The 15969-nt window shown below is 39.1% G+C and overlaps 2 protein-coding genes across 2 annotated transcripts in view; one reads left to right on the forward strand and one right to left on the reverse strand.

Moving 5' to 3' along the window:
• H1-1 (H1.1 linker histone, cluster member) overlaps positions 1 to 15969 on the forward strand; it is a 263156-nt gene that overhangs the window by 190821 nt on the left and 56366 nt on the right. The gene's annotated exons all lie outside the window — the stretch shown is intronic.
• The window catches only part of SLC17A4 (solute carrier family 17 member 4), a 28590-nt gene that overhangs the window by 438 nt on the left and 12183 nt on the right, over positions 1 to 15969 (reverse strand). Inside the window, exons 6-10 of the mRNA XM_055406662.2 lie at positions 14235 to 14353; positions 13955 to 14116; positions 2181 to 2313; positions 1952 to 2099; positions 1031 to 1121 (exon numbers count right to left, since the gene is read on the reverse strand). Of these exons, the coding sequence (XP_055262637.2) occupies positions 1031 to 1121; positions 1952 to 2099; positions 2181 to 2313; positions 13955 to 14116; positions 14235 to 14353 (653 nt within the window). The remainder of the gene's footprint in view (positions 1 to 1030; positions 1122 to 1951; positions 2100 to 2180; positions 2314 to 13954; positions 14117 to 14234; positions 14354 to 15969) is intronic.

Here is a 15969-nt window from a genome sequence, read left to right on the forward strand (position 1 = left end):
GCCCTACTCTCTTCTCCTGCCTTACTTTTTCTCTTAGCACTTACCATCATTCAGTACATCATGTTTTTGTTTACCTTATTAGTTTTCTGTTGTTTTTTTCCCCTACCATATCGACCTTACAAGGGCAGGGGCTTTTGTTTTATTCACTTAAACATTGCATGGCCCGTTCCAATATTCATTGCATACTTGTTGAATGAATAAATGAGTAACAAGGGAAATGACAATTTGAGAATTTCTATTTTAAACAGCCATTTTCTGACAGTGTCTTAGGGGCTGGAGGAGAACTGAAGCTTCAAACAAAGAAAGGACTTCATGTCAAAAAAAAATACCCTTTCTTTGTTATTCTCTATTCATTTTCCTCGCTTACTGGTAGAAACCGCAAGAAACAAAGAATGATTGTCATGTGAATGTCATATACATATTTCTCACATAAAATCTGTACCAAGTCTGAGTCATATGAAGTTGTCATCAGATGAATTTGTTTATTCTGACACCTTTAAATGCACCTCCCAGGACGGAAGATTGTATCAGTGTAAAAACACTATGTAAGCAATGCTGGGCAGAGGAATTGCTATCCTAACCACTGGTGAACATGTGTGTAGGGTGCAGATTGCTCCTTCACTCTGTCATTTACTCAACATTTCGCTCATTTGTTCTATAAATATTTGTTGGGTTCCTCCATAGGATAACCAACTCTTTCTGGATTGCCTGGAACTTTCAAGGTTTTAGCATTAAAAGCTTCACATCCCAGGAAAGCCCTCAGCCCAGGCAAATCAGAATGTTGGTTATTCTATACTTCACAAGAAATGCTGTGATTATTCCTAGAAAATTTGATGATTAGCATAAGAAACTCATCTTCTAACAACTCATAATGCATAAACTCATACAATGGATCATTCTCCTTCACTTCATACCCTGAACACGTGGTGATTTCTCTGCATGAGATGAGCCTAGGGTGAGAATGAGAGGCTGGGTGACCTTTCTAGGTGACTCTTGTGACTATCATCATCATCAGAACATTTTACCTTACCTGACTGATCAAAAATCCATTGACCGTGGGAGAGATGGCTCCTGCCATGTAAGAAAAGATCTGTGATAGTGCCCTGAGTAAGGCACTGTACCTGAGAGAAAGCAATATTCCTGTGTAAGCACAGAGTTCGTATCAGCTGATCTGTTGCAACCCTATGCTTATCTGGGGATTCCTGGGGCTCTGTTTGTCCTTAGTCAAACCTGAGTGAAATGTACTGACTAGTGATGCATATAATCCAGTGCCAGGATCTGGGATTTCCAGGGGGATATAAACTGTACTAACTTGTCAACATTCTTTATACCAAATGTACAAAATGATGGTTGGCACCTACTTTATACGTTCTCTTGGCTTCTGCTAAGAAGCTTTGTTTTTAGGTATAAAAGATCTCTCATTGGATGAGACATTGACTCCCCTGAGACCAAGGTATCTCCCATGTAATTTGGTGGTTCATTATCTGAAGATGGGGTGTGTCCTGTTGACTGTGAATGGTCTGCGGATGGTCCCTGGGAGCTACATTTGGAAGTCTCAGTCATCTCTGATATTTACCTATATCAGAGGTAAATGTTTCTCCTGCTGCCCTCTACCTATATTAAAGGCTTACGTAAGCATACCCTCTGAAGTTTGTGAGTCCTTTCAGTGACCCAGTCCTGTGTAACTGCTGCATTCCCCAACAGAAAGAGATTATCATGAGTCTCCCACAGTTGAACTGTGAGTGCAGCCACTGACTCCTGTTTCCATCTGGAAAAACTAATTTAATAGTGGTTGACGAGCTTTGGGTCCCTTCCAGGAGTTATTTGGATGAGGGGTGGTGCTGAAATTTCCTATGACCCATAGTACATGTCACATTTTACTTGTGTGTGTCAGAGCAGATTACTGGATATGAACTGAGATTCTATGAGGATCAGGCAAAGGGGTCCCTACCGAGGAGCAATATCCATGAAGTTGACAAGGGCTCCTGATTGGGAGAAGCTTTTGATGGCAGAAGATATTAACAAGAAGGCTATGGTGGTGCTGAAGCTGGATCTAACCCAGAAAACAGATGCGAAGAGCACAGCTGGGATGAGAACTCCTGGGGCAAGAGAACAAAAAGTGAATAGGAAGCTTCTCTGAGCATCCCACATCCACCCCCTGTATCCACCTCAGTTCTTACCTATAGTGGAGAAGAGTTTCCTGATGGTATTGAGTCTGAGGATTTTTCTGGAGAGGAGAAAATCTGCCAGTAGACCTCCAGGGACAAGACAGATACAGGAAGAAGCAAACGGCAGGGCTGACAGTATCCCACTCTGAGAACCAGAACTGAGGTGAAGTGCATGCCTCACTACAGCCACCATGACATGGATTGATCCCTGGGTGGACTGTCTACATCTATAGCTTTTCTTGTATATACATAGCATCTTTAATAAAAACTTAAGTTACTGGAATGAACCAATATAATTTTAGTGTCTGAGGAAAAAATATACATTAAGTTCAATTTGAAAAAAATGGACTAATGTCATATATAAGGATCTTGTGGAAATAGATATTAAAAAGAACAAAAGCTAAGTAGGAAAATAGTCAAAGGGTATGAAAGACAAGTTACAGAAAAAAATAAAAAGTGATTCCTAAACGTATTAAAAGGTAACCAACCTCATAATAGTAAAACTACCGTGAGATAACATTTTGTCAAATTGGCAAGAGTGCAAAAGTTTTTTGACATGATCTGTGGTTGATACCAAGGGGAATCAGGCAGTTCCAAATATCAGTGCCCAATGGGCAGCAATTTGTTAATAAATATAAAAGTTTATAGAGGAGGGAGATCAAGATGGTGGAGTAAGAGGATTCAGAGCTCACCTCCCATGAACACATCAAAAATACATCTACATGTGAAGCAATTCTCACTGAAACAAACTGGAGACTGGCAGAAAGACTGTTATCCAACCAACGCTGTAAGAAAGATCCACATGGAATTGGGTAGAAATGAAAAGAAGTGATTGGTTCAGGACTTGCATCCTTAGGAGGGTACACAGAAGAGGGAGAATTACACAGGTTCGGAGATCCTCCCTGGGGAGTGAGTGATGAGAACCACATACTGAGTGCTACACCCTGGGGACTGACACCAATAGGACAATTCCCCTTAGCTGATTTGAAAAATAGTGGGATTGGTAGCCAGATTATAAAAAAAGAAGAAAAAGAGAAACCTAGACTCCACTTAGGAAGAGAATGCACATGCTTGCTTACTCCCAAAAAAAGGCAGAAGAAGCAGATTAAAACTGACAAGGACTCTGGCTGGTTTCCCACCACTGCGTATCACACGCATCAACCTGAGCAGAGCACCTGCTGCAGCCCTTCTTGCTCCCAGTGCAGCTCCACACTGGGGAGAGGGCTGCCATGCTGAGAAGAATATGCAGTTGTGAGGGAAAGAGGCCGCTCAGACTAAGTATAATGTCTGAACATTGCTGATGCCTATGAAGGCAGCAGATCAGGAGCTGTCCAGGACTCTGACTGATTCTGGAACTACCATAGCCCACACCCCAACTCATACCAAACACCCACTCTGGCTCCTCTTGCTCCAGCACTGTTCCTCCCTGGGTGAGGGTGCCAGTGCTGGGAGTGGGGAGAACACACACAGAAGGAATGTAACCAGATCAGACCAACCCTCAAGGCTTTTGACCCAGAAACTTTGGACCCACCCACCCACCCCCACATGAACAGTGTGGTGTTGGCTGTCAAACTGAGGAGAAGCCCTGGCTCATAATTGTCTCTTGCTGTAGCCCTTCTACCTCCAGTTCTACCTCCTACTCTTATGATAGCTACCAGCAAACCCTGAGAAGAGTGACTCATGTTCAACATTGAACCTAGCTTTTCTACCAAAGACACTGGGCACAGCAGACTGCACAGGGATGCTTCTACATAAGGACACCCCTTCACGTTTGAGATAGGTAACTGTTTTGCTTAATTTCATAGATACTGAGAAGATTAAGCAAAATGAAAAGACAGAGGAATTTAATTCAAAGAAAAGAATATGCAAACCCCTGAAAAAAACAACTAACGAAACAAATAATGTATCAGAATTCAAATAATTAGTAATAACAATGCAAATCTGAATTAGAAAAATAGATAAACATAGTGATAATTTTAACGAGATAAAAAATATTTTTTAAAAAGAGCCATCCAGAACTAAAGAATACAATAATTGAAATTAAAAACATACTGAAAAGAATTAATAGACTAGATGATACAGAAGAATGCATGTGTGATCTGGAAGATACAATAATGGAAATCAACAATCAGAGCTGCAAAATGAAAGAGTTTAAGAGGTCTCATAATTTGTACTACAAGAGTCCCAGAAGAAGAACAACAAAGAGAGAGGCCAAAAATGTGAATATTTCAAAAAATTGTGGCAGAAACCTTTCCAAACCTGAAGAAAGAAATATATCCAGGTACAAGAAACACAAAGGGTTCCAAACAAGATGAACCTAAACAGAGCTACACCAAGACATATGATAAAGTGACAAAAATTAAAGATGAAAAGATAATTCTAAAGGCAGCAAGAGAAAAGCAGTTATATACAAGGGAACCCCTGTAAGACTATTGGTTGATTTCCTGCAGAAACTTTGCAGAAACTTCCTTCTGATCTCAAAAGGAAGTGGCATGATGTATTTAAAGTTCTGAAAGGGGAAAACCTGCAACTAGGATACTCTACCCTGCAAGATTATCATTTAAAACTGAAGGAGAGAAAACTTCTTAGACAAGCAAAAACTAAAACAGTTAATCAATACTAAACCTACCCAAAAAAAAAATGTTAAAATGTCCTCTCTAAGTGAAAAGAAAAGGCTACAACAAGAAGAAAAAATCTATAGGAAAGCATAAGTCCCACTGGTAAAAGAAAATAGTAAAGGCTGTAGAGCAAACACTTATATAGCCTAGCATGAATATTAAAAGACAAAAAAAAAATGTAAAATCAACTATTAAAAAAGTGAAGGGATAAACATAAAGATGTAAAATATGGCATGTAAAAAATACAAAGCATGCAGGAAAGGAGTAAAATTGTAGATCTTTTAGAATGCGTTTGAACTTAAATGACTACCAGTTTAAAACAAGTAGATACAGGTAGGTAAACATACATGAGCCTTATAGTAACCACAAATCAGAAACCTACAGTAGATACAGAAGAAAAAAATGAGTATGCGCGAGAGAAAGGAGCACAAGGATACCACTAAAACATCAAACCACAAGGTAATAAACTAAAAATAAAGGAGTAGAAAAGAACTACAGAAACAACCAGGAAACAAGTAACAAAATGGCAATAAGTATATATCTACCAATAATCACTTTAAATGTCAATGGGCTAAATGCTCCGAACAAAAGACACAGGGCAGGTAATTGTATTAAAAATCAAGACCCATCTGTATGCTGCCTGCAGAAACTCATTTCAGAGTTAAAAGACACATACAGATTGAAAGTGAGGGGATGAGAAAAGATATTTCATGAAAACAGCATGATAAAATGGTGGTAGCAGTACTCATATTAGACAAAATAGACTTTAAAACAAAATCTGGAACAAAAATCAAAGGGGATTATATAATGATAAAGGGATCGATACAAGAAGATACAACACTTTCTAACATATATGCAATAGGAGCACCTAAATATACAAAGCAAATATTAACAGACATAAAGGGAGAAATTTACAATAATACAATAATAGTATTAATACATCAGTTACATTAATGGACAGATAATTCAGACAGAAAATCAGCAAGGAAACAGTGGTCATAAATGACACAATAGACCAGTTGGGTTTACAGGACATTCCATCCAGAAACAGCAGAATACACATTGAAAAGTTGCACTTGAAAAGTTCTCCAGAATCGATCACGTCAGGCTACAAAAAAAGTTTCAACAAATTAAACAAGATAGAAATTATATCAAGCATTTTTCCCAACCACAATGGTATGAAACTAGAAATCAATTATAGGAAGAAAAAATAGGAAAAACAAACGTGGAGACTAAAGAATATTCTACTTAAAAAAAATATATATGTCAATGAAGAAATCAAAGAGGTAATCAGACAATACCTTGAGGCAAATGAAAATGGAACCACAGTACTCCAGTGCAATGCAGCAAAAGCAATTTTAAGAAAACAATGAAAACACGACAACTCAAAACCGATGCAGCCAGAGCAGTTCTAAGAGGGAAGTTTATAGCAATACAATCCTACCTCAAGTAACAGGAAAAACATCTAATAGACAACCTAACTTTACACCTAAAACAACTGGAAAAAGAAGAACAAAAAAACCCCAAAATTAATAAAAGGAATGAAATCATAAAGATCCAAGCAGAAATAAAAGAAACAATACTAAAGATTAATAAAACTAAAAGCTGGTTCTTTGAGAAGATAAACAAAATTGACAAACCTTTGACCAGACTCATCAAAAAAAAGAATCACATCAAAATTAGAAATGAAAAAGAGATTACAACAGACAATGCAGAATTACAAAGGATTATAAGAAACTATTATGAACAACTATATCGCAGTAAAATAGATAACCTGGAAGAAATAGATGGACAGATTCTTAGGAAAGTTTAATCTTCCAAGACTGAATCAGGAAGTAATAGAAATTATTAACAACCCAACTACAAGCACTGAAATTGAAGCTGTGGTCAAAAATCTCCCAAAAAAGAAAAGCCCAGGACCAGATGGCTTCACAGGAGAATTCTATCAAACATTTAGGAAAGAGTTAATGTCTATCCTTCTAAAACTATTTCAAAAAATTTTAGAGGAAGGAACACTTCCAAACTCATTCTACAAAGCCACCATCACCCTGATACCAAAACCAGACAAAGACAACACAAAAAAAGAAAACTACAGGCCAATGTCAGTGATGAACATAGATGCAAAAATCCTCAACAAAAATTTTAGCAAACAGAATTCAGCAACACATAAAAAAGCTTATACACCATAATCACGTTGGGTTTATTCCAGGGATGCAAGGATTATGCAATATATGCAAATCAATCAATGTGATACACCTTATTAACAAATTGAAGGATTAAAAACCATATGATAATAGATGCAGAAAAAGCCTTTGACAAAACTCAGCACCCATTTATGATTAAAACTCTTCAAAAAATGGGCACAGAAGGAACCTACCTCAATATAATAAAGGCCATTTATGATAGTATTGTAGTAGTAGTGAAAGTCAATCAATCATGTCCGACTCTTGTGACCCCACGGACTGTAGCCCTCCAGGTTCCTCTGTCCATGGGATTCTCCAGGCAAGAATACTGGAGTGGGTTGCCATTTCCTTCTCCAGGGGACCTTCCTGATCCAGAAATCGAATCCATGTCTCCTGCATTGCAGGAAGATTCTTTACCAACTGAGCTAGGAGAGAAGCCCTCTATATGATATGCCTATAGCAAACATTATTCTCAATGGTGGAAAACTGAAAGCATGCCCCCTAAAATCAGGAACAAGACAAGAGTGTCCACTTTCACCAAATAGTGAACTATTCAACATAGTTCTGGAAGTCCTAGCTACAGCAATCAGAGAAGAAAAAGAAAAGGAATCCAGATTGGAAAAGAAGAAGTAAATCTCTCACTGTTTTCAGATGACATGATACTGTACATAGAAAACCCTAAAGATAGTATCAGAAAATTACTAGAGCTAATCAGTGAATCTAGCAAAGTTGCAGGATACAAAATCAATGCACGGAAATCACTTGCATTTTTATATATTAACAGTGAAAATTAGAGAAATTAAGGAAAAAAATACTATTCACTATTGCAACAAAAAGATATCTAGGAATAAACTTACCTAAACATGCGACGAGTTGACTCACTGGAAAAGACTCTGATGCTGGGAAGGATTGGGGGTGGGAGGAGAAGGGGACGACAGAGAATGAGATGGCTGGATGGCATCACTGACTTAATGGACATGAGTTTGAGTGAACTCCAGGAGTTGGTGATGGACAGGGAGGCCTGGCGTGCTATGATTCATGGGGTCACAAAGAGTCGGACACGACTGAGCGACTGAACTGAACTGAACTGAAGGAGACAAAAGAACTGTACACAGAAAATTATAAGACACTAATGAAAGAAATCAAAGATGACATAAACTGTTGGAGAAATATTCCATGTTCCTGGATAGGAAGAATCAACATTGTGAAAATGACTATACTACCAAACACAATCTACAGATTCAGTGTGATCCCTATCAAATTGCCAATGACATTTTTCACAGAACTAGAACAAAAAATTTTACAATTCATATGGAAACACAAAAGACCCCTAATAGCCAAAACAGTCTTGAGAAAGAAGAATGGAGCTGGAGGAAATCAACATTCCCGAGTTCAGATTATACTACAAAGCAATAGTCATCAAGACAGTATGGGACTAGCACAAAAACAGAAATATAGACCAATGGAACAAGATAGCAAGCCCAGAAATAAGCCCATGCACCTATGGTTACCTTATTTTTGACAAAGGAGTCAAGAACATACAATGGGGCAAAGACAGCCTCTTCAATAAATGGTGCTGGGAAAACTGGACTGCTATATGTAAAAGAATGAAATTAAAACACGTCCTAACACCATACACAAAGATAAACTCAAAATGGATTAAAGACCTAAATGTAAACCAGAAACTATAAAACTTGGAGGAAAACATAGGTAGAGGCTTGATGACATAAATCAAAGCAAGATCCTCTATGACCCTCCTCCTAGAGTAACAGAAATAAAAACAAAAGCAAACAAGTGGGACCTGATTAAACTGAAAAGCTTTTGCACAGCAAAGGAAACTATAAGCAAGGTGAAAAGACAACCCTCAGAATTGGAGAAAACAATAGCAAATGAAACAACTGACAAAGGATTAATTTCCAAAATATACAAGCAGCTCATACAACTCAATACCAGAAAACCAAATAACCCAATCAAAAAGTGGGAAAAAGACCTAAACAGACATTTCTCCAAAGAAGACAAACAGATGGCTAACAAACACATGGAAAGATGCTCAACATCGCTCATTATTAGAGAAATGCAAATCAAAACCATAGTGAGATACCACCTCACACCAGTCAGAATGGCTCATCAAAAAGTCTACAAACAATAAATGCTGAAGAGGGTGTGGAGAAAAGGGAATGAGCTTGCACTGTTGGTGGGAATGTAAATTGATACAGCCACTATGGAAGACGGTATAGAGATTCCTTTAAAAAACTAGGAATAAAACCACCATATGACCCAGCAATCCCACTCCTAGGCATATACCCTCAGGAAACCAAAATTGAAAAAGCCACATGTATCCCATTGTTCATTGCAGCACTATTTACAATAGCTATAACATGGAAGCAGCCTAGATGCCCGTCGACAGATGAATGGATAAAGAAGTTGTGGTACATATACACAATGGAATATTACTCAGCCATAAAAAGGAACACATTTGAGTCAGGTCTGATGAGGTGGATGAAGCTAGAATCTATTATACAGAGTGAAGTAAGTCAGAAAGAGAAAGATAAATATTGTATTCTAATGCACGTATACAGAATCTAGAAGAATGGTACTGAAGAATTTCCTTACAGGGCAGCAATGGAGAAACGACATAGAGAATAGACTTATGGACACGGGGAGAGGGGAGGGGAGGGTGAGATGTGTGGAAAGAGTAACATGGAAACTTGTGTTACCTTATGTAAAATACATAGCCACCGGAAATTTGCTGTATGGCTCAGGAAACTCAAACCCGGGCTCTGTATCAACGTAGAGTGATGGGATGGGGAGGGAGATGGGAGGGAGGTTCAAAAGGGAGGGGGTATATGTATACCTATGGCTGATTCATGTTGAGATTTGACAGAAAACAATAAAATTCTGTAAAGCATTTATCCTTCAAGGGGGAAAAAAAAACAGTTCTAAAAACAAAGTTGATGGCAATACAGGCCTTTCTCAAGAAAAAAATCTCAAAATCTGGTATTTGAAAGAACAAAAAGTGTCCAGTGTCAGCAGAAGGAAGGAAATAGTAAAAAAGGAAATAAAACATAGACCAGAAATAAATAGCTATAGAAAAGATCTGTGAAACCAAAAGTTGGTTTTTCCAAAGGATAAACTTGATAAAGAGACAAGATTACCAAGAAGAAAAGAGAGAGGACCCAAATAAAATAAGAAATCAAAGAGGAAAAAAAACACTCAATACCATAAATACAAAAAAAAAAAAAAAAGAGAGAGAGAATACAATGAACAGTTATATGCCAACAATTTGGACAATCTAGAAGAAATAGATATATTTCTAGAAACATACATGACTGAATAAAGAATAGACAGTCTGAACAGAGCAATCAGTAGTGATGAAATTGAATTTGTATTTAAAAAACTAAGCTCCTAGTAACAAAAGTCCAGGACAAAATGGCTTCACAGGGCAGTTCTATCAAACATATAAAGAAAAGCTCATACCTACCTTTCTCAAACTATTCCAAAACAATGGAAGGGAGGAACACTCCCAAATTCATTCTATGAGGCCATCATTCAGTTCAGTTCAGTCGCTCAGTTGTGTCCGACTCTTTGCGACCCCATGATTCACAGCACACCAGGCCTCCCTGTCCATCACCAACTCCCGGAGTTCACTCAAACTCATGTCCATCGAGTCGGTGGACATCCAGTACTTTGCCAACAATGGTCCATCTAGTCAAGGCTATGAGGCCACCATTGACTCTATACCAAAACCAGATAAAGACCCTACAATAAAAGAAAACTATGGGCCAATATCCTGATTAATATAGAAGAAAATACCCTAAACAAAATTTTAGCAAACTAAATTTGATGATATAAAGCCTTTGACTGTGTGGATCACAATAAACTGTGGAAAATTCTGAAAGAGATGATAATACCAGACCACCTGACCTGCCTCTTGAGAAACCTATGTGCAGGTCAGGAAGCAACAGTTAGAACTGGACATGGAACAACAGACTGGTTCCAGATAGGGAAAGAAGTACGTCAAGGCTGTAAATTGTCACCCTGCTTATTTAACTTATATGCAGAGTACTTCATGAGGAATGCTGGGCTGGAAGAAGCTCAAGCTGGAATCAAGATTGCCAGGAGAAATATCAATAACCTCAGATATGCAGATGACACCACCCTTATGGCAGAAAGTAAAGAGGAACTCAAAAGCCTCTTGATGAAAGTGAAAGAGGAGAGGGAAAAAGTTGGCTTAAAGCTCAACATTCAGAAAACTAAGATCATGGCATCTGGTCCCATCACTTCATGGGAAATAGATGAGGAAACAGTGGAAACAGTGTCACAATTTATTTTTTTGGGGCTCCAAAATCACTGCAGATGGTGATTGCAGCCATGAAATTAAAAGATCATTACTCCTTGGAAGGAAAGTTATGACCAACCTAGATAGCACATTCAAAAACAGAATTACTTTGCCAACCAAGGTCCATCTAGTCAAGGCTATGGTTTTTCCAATGGTCATGTATGGATGTGAGAGTTGGACTGTGAAGAAAGCTGAGTGCTGAAGAATTGATGCTTTTGAACTGTGGTGTTGGATAAGATTCTTGAGAGTCCCTTGGACTGCAAGGAGATCCAACCAGTCCATTCTAAAGGAGCTCAGTCCTGGGTGTTCGTTGGAAGGACTGATGCTGAAGCTGAAACTCCAGTACTTTGGCCACCTCATGCGAAGAGTTGACTCACTGGAAAAGACTGATGCTGGGAGGGATTGGGGGCAGGAGGATAAGGGGACAACGGAGGATGAGATGGCTGGATGGCATCACCGACTCGATGGACATGAATTTGAGTGAACTCCAGGAGTTGGTGATGGACAGGGAGGCTTGGCGTGCTGTGATTCATGGGTCGCAAAGAGTCAGACACGACTGAGCAACTGAACTGAACTGAACTGAAATGAAATGAAAAAGAATCATACCCCATGATCATACCCCATCCTTGTATTCCTGGAATAAATCTTACTTGATCATGGGGTATGATTCTTTTTCAGTTGAGTTCAGTTCAGTTGCTCAGTCATGTCTGACTCTTTTGCGACCCCGTAAAAATCACATAATCATCTTAATAGATGCAGAATAAAAGCATTTGACAGTTTAACAGCCATTCATGGTAAAAATTCTCATCAAAATTGGAACATATCTCAACATAATAGAAGGCTGACAAAACAGGGCAGTTTGGGGACAGGAATGAGAGTAAGATTTTTCACCATATCTTTTTATATATTTTTTAAAATGCTATCATTTCAATTCCTAAATCAAAATGTTATTAAAGAAAATGCAAAATCCTTTGTTGTACATAATCCAGACAATGAAAAGGCTCTCACTGTCAAATGGTCCAAGATGTTTCTTTTACAGATGAGTAAACCAAAGCCTGGAGAAGGAAATGGCAACCCACTCCAGTATTCTTGCCTGGGAAATTCCATAGACAGAGGAGCCTTGCCAACTATAGTCCATGAGGTTGCAAAGAGTCGGGCACAACAAAGAGTGGGCAAAGAGTTGTAGTGACAAAAACAATAACAAACCAGGACCATCAAGGTTACTGAGAAATATACCCTGAGACCAATGGGACTCAAGACCTCTTGATTTCTCAAGCTGGGAAAACCCTACTGTCTGTTCTCAACTTGCCCTTCTAATCATTCCCTCATCACCCTCTTCCTCAGCCTTGGCTTCTGAGATTAAAGAGTCTACCCCACTTCACACCAGGGACCAATCACTTCCAACAGTTGGCCTCAGGGTGTCTGGCTCTCAGCACTGGCATCCTGCTTGTCTAGACCTCCTGTCTCCTGATTCCTTTTCCTGGGATTCTGGTTTCAATTACCCGCTGCTGGCCCCCCCTTCCTCCTTTGGGAAGACCCATAGTTACTCTGTCCTTGGGCTTTCTGATCTCAGTACCTCCAGACTGTTTGCATGTATGCTCTCTAGACTCTGACCTTGGGAAAGGTCAGTTCTTTGTTGACCACTTAGCCTGGTTTCACCAGATGAGCCCCACTTTTTGTACAAAGGATAAGAATGAAACACTAATTCAGTGACCTAGTGAAGTGTCACTAACAAGCTAGAAGATGATACACCCTTCACCAATTTCAAGATACTCATCTGGCAGGAATTGATAGGCTCTCTTCAGCCATTCAGAGCATCTGTTCACTTTGTGAAAATGTGTGCAGAGAAAGAAAATGTGTACATATTGTATAGAGAGCTGTACACGTGTGCAGTTTTCACACGTTTCTTTATATATGTTACATTGGAATAAAATGTTTTTCTCAAAAAACATTTTCCACAAGTTTTTGGTACAAGTCCTATTTGGAATTTTATGTCCTTTTAATTCTAAAGGACATCAGTCCTGGGTGTTCATTGGAAGGACTGATGCTGAAGCTGAAACTCCAATACTTTGGCCACCTCATGCGAAGAGTTGACTCACTGGAAAAGACTCTGATGCTGGAAGGGATTGGGGGCAGGAGGAGAAGGGGATGAAGAGAATGAGATGGCTGGATGGCATCACCGACTCGATGGACATGAGTTTGAGTGAACTCCTGGAGTTGGTGATGGACAGGGAGGCCTGGCGTGCTATAATTCATGGGACACGACTGAGCGACTGAACTGAACTAAACTGAATGTCGTAACATTGTTTATGCTTCTCTGTCACAGCCTTCTCAAAGGCACATTTTGTTTTGTTATTATGCTGCCAGTAGAATGTCTTGTTTGCAAATATTGATTTGGTTGAACATAAAAATTTCTGCATAGGTCCCTTAAAATATATGCTATTCTATGAATGGCAAGTTGACCTAGAGCCATACCATTCTGCCCCCAATAAGCAGTAAGACACGTTGAGTTGAATCAGAATTCAAGTGAATCAGGTAGCATGTCCTCCATGAAGACCCTTGGCCTAAACCTGTGACTGTAGGAGAGAGAAGAAGGGATTATATATAAAGCAACAGAAGAACAGAATGAGTTTTCTCTGTACTTACATCTCTGATGTTAGCTTGAAATACAGAGGTGATGTATGTTGGTAAGTATGACGTCTGGACATAAAAATGCCAGTAATCACTGAAGTAAAAGATGAGAATGCTCCAAAGTGGTAGTGATTTGATCATAGCTTTAGTGGGAAGAGACCAGCCTGGTAGAGAACCCTGGAAGAGTACATATCAATATCAGATATGTATCTGAAGATCGGAGCTCTGCTGAAGTCTTCACCACTGAGACATTCAGACAGACATGGGGAAATGGCAGAGGAGTTCCCCAGTGCACCTCTTGAGCCAGTGAACAGATGATATATTCTTTCTCTCTAGTGCTAATAAATGGATGATTCACAGGGTCATCATAAGCGACAGCAAACCAGAGAAAAGAACAGACACAGCCAATTCCACCTTAAAAAAGAAAAAAAAAAAAAGAGGTTCCACTTAGCACAGAATTGGACTTCTATCACTTTGAGTCTGCCTTGAGATGATTCCTGTGGTTAACAGAATGGCCCCATACCCACCTCCTTCCTGCACATATCCCTCGCATAGGCTTATCATAGATGGAGGATACTTCCTTCCACTTGACTTTTGTCTTGGCCATGTAATTTGCTTTTGCCAGTGGCATGGGGCAATTCAGAGGCTAGGCTTTAAGAAGCACTGCGTTTTTTCACTTGTCCTCTTGTGCCTTAGCCATTGGCATGGGAAGAACATGCTCCAAGCTTGTCCACTCTCTAAGGCAGATGAGAGACACAGAGAGCAGACCTGCGGAGCTGTCCCACAAAACTAAGAGACTAAATGTTGGTTGTTTAAAATCACTGAATTTGGGGAGGTTTTGAAATGTACCAGTGGTAAGGCTGTACACTGTTGCTAAAAGTTATTCGTGTGTTCATCCCATGTGCTTGAAAATGCCCTCACTGTTGAAGTTACCAGACAGCATCCCCCCTGCTAGTCATGCTTCACAAAGTTTCTGTTTTATTACATCTTTTCTTATTTATCTCTAACACTTAATGGCTAGCAGCAGTATATACAATATATATACAGCTGATTGCCCAGGTAATCTCTGGATATAGAATGAAATTAATCCTCAGTAAAGAAATTGTTTAATATATACATTATTACAGTGTTGGACAACTCCACATTATTAGTATTGAGTGGAAACATTCATTCCCTTTTTAGAATCTTAAGGGAGTCTTCTTCTCTTCACTTGTTAGCTTGTTGTTTATACAGTCCTTCCCAAATATAGAACAGCCACCATATACCAGGCATTTTGCTATATGTTGAGAATATAAAGAGTATAAAGACATGATCTTGTCATCAAGGAACTTAAAAGCAAGAGGGGAGGGGAGTGAGAGAGACGAAAATTAGCACTGTTGCACGTTAAGGATGGAGGATGTTAACATTGATTCAGCAATATTTAGTGAGTTCTTATTTTGTGTATATGACTTCCTTTTCCCCAAACCAGGAGCACAGTAAGCCTCTCTCATTCCCTGAAAATTTTGTAACCTGCCCTTCTGAAAGTTTCCATGACAGAGCCTTTGAAGGCTGATATGCTATAGTATAGTAAACAATCTTCAGACACTCTTATTCTCAGCAGATTTACTGACCTGATGTTATAAGAATCCTGGATCTAAGACTATTATTCTCTAATGAAAACACCAATGAGACCAGTAAGTTCCACTGGAATCAGGCAGTTTGCAGATGGGATTCCAGAGAATGTTTCAAAAATCAAACAAACACAAAGATTAGCTGAAAGTATTTGGGAAGATTTCACACAGGGCTGGATAAAGGCAAAATTGTGAAGTGGTAGAATGTCACCTCTGGAACACTGTGATCTTCAGAAACTTTCCCAACATCTCTATATTATTGTCCACTCCTGAGCCTCACATGATCTGCTCTGTCCTGCAGCTTCTACTGATTGAATCTCTACTCCAATCAGTATTTTACCTATGATTACATCATATTGGGCTTCCCAGGTGGCAGAGATAAAAGAATCTGCCTGCCAATGCAGGAGACACGGAGTTTAA

The sequence above is a fragment of the Moschus berezovskii genome, chromosome 23, assembly GCF_049115385.1.
Source record: "Moschus berezovskii isolate FMDL1 chromosome 23, NW_MosBer_1.0, whole genome shotgun sequence".
Taxonomy (NCBI): domain Eukaryota; kingdom Metazoa; phylum Chordata; class Mammalia; order Artiodactyla; family Moschidae; genus Moschus; species Moschus berezovskii.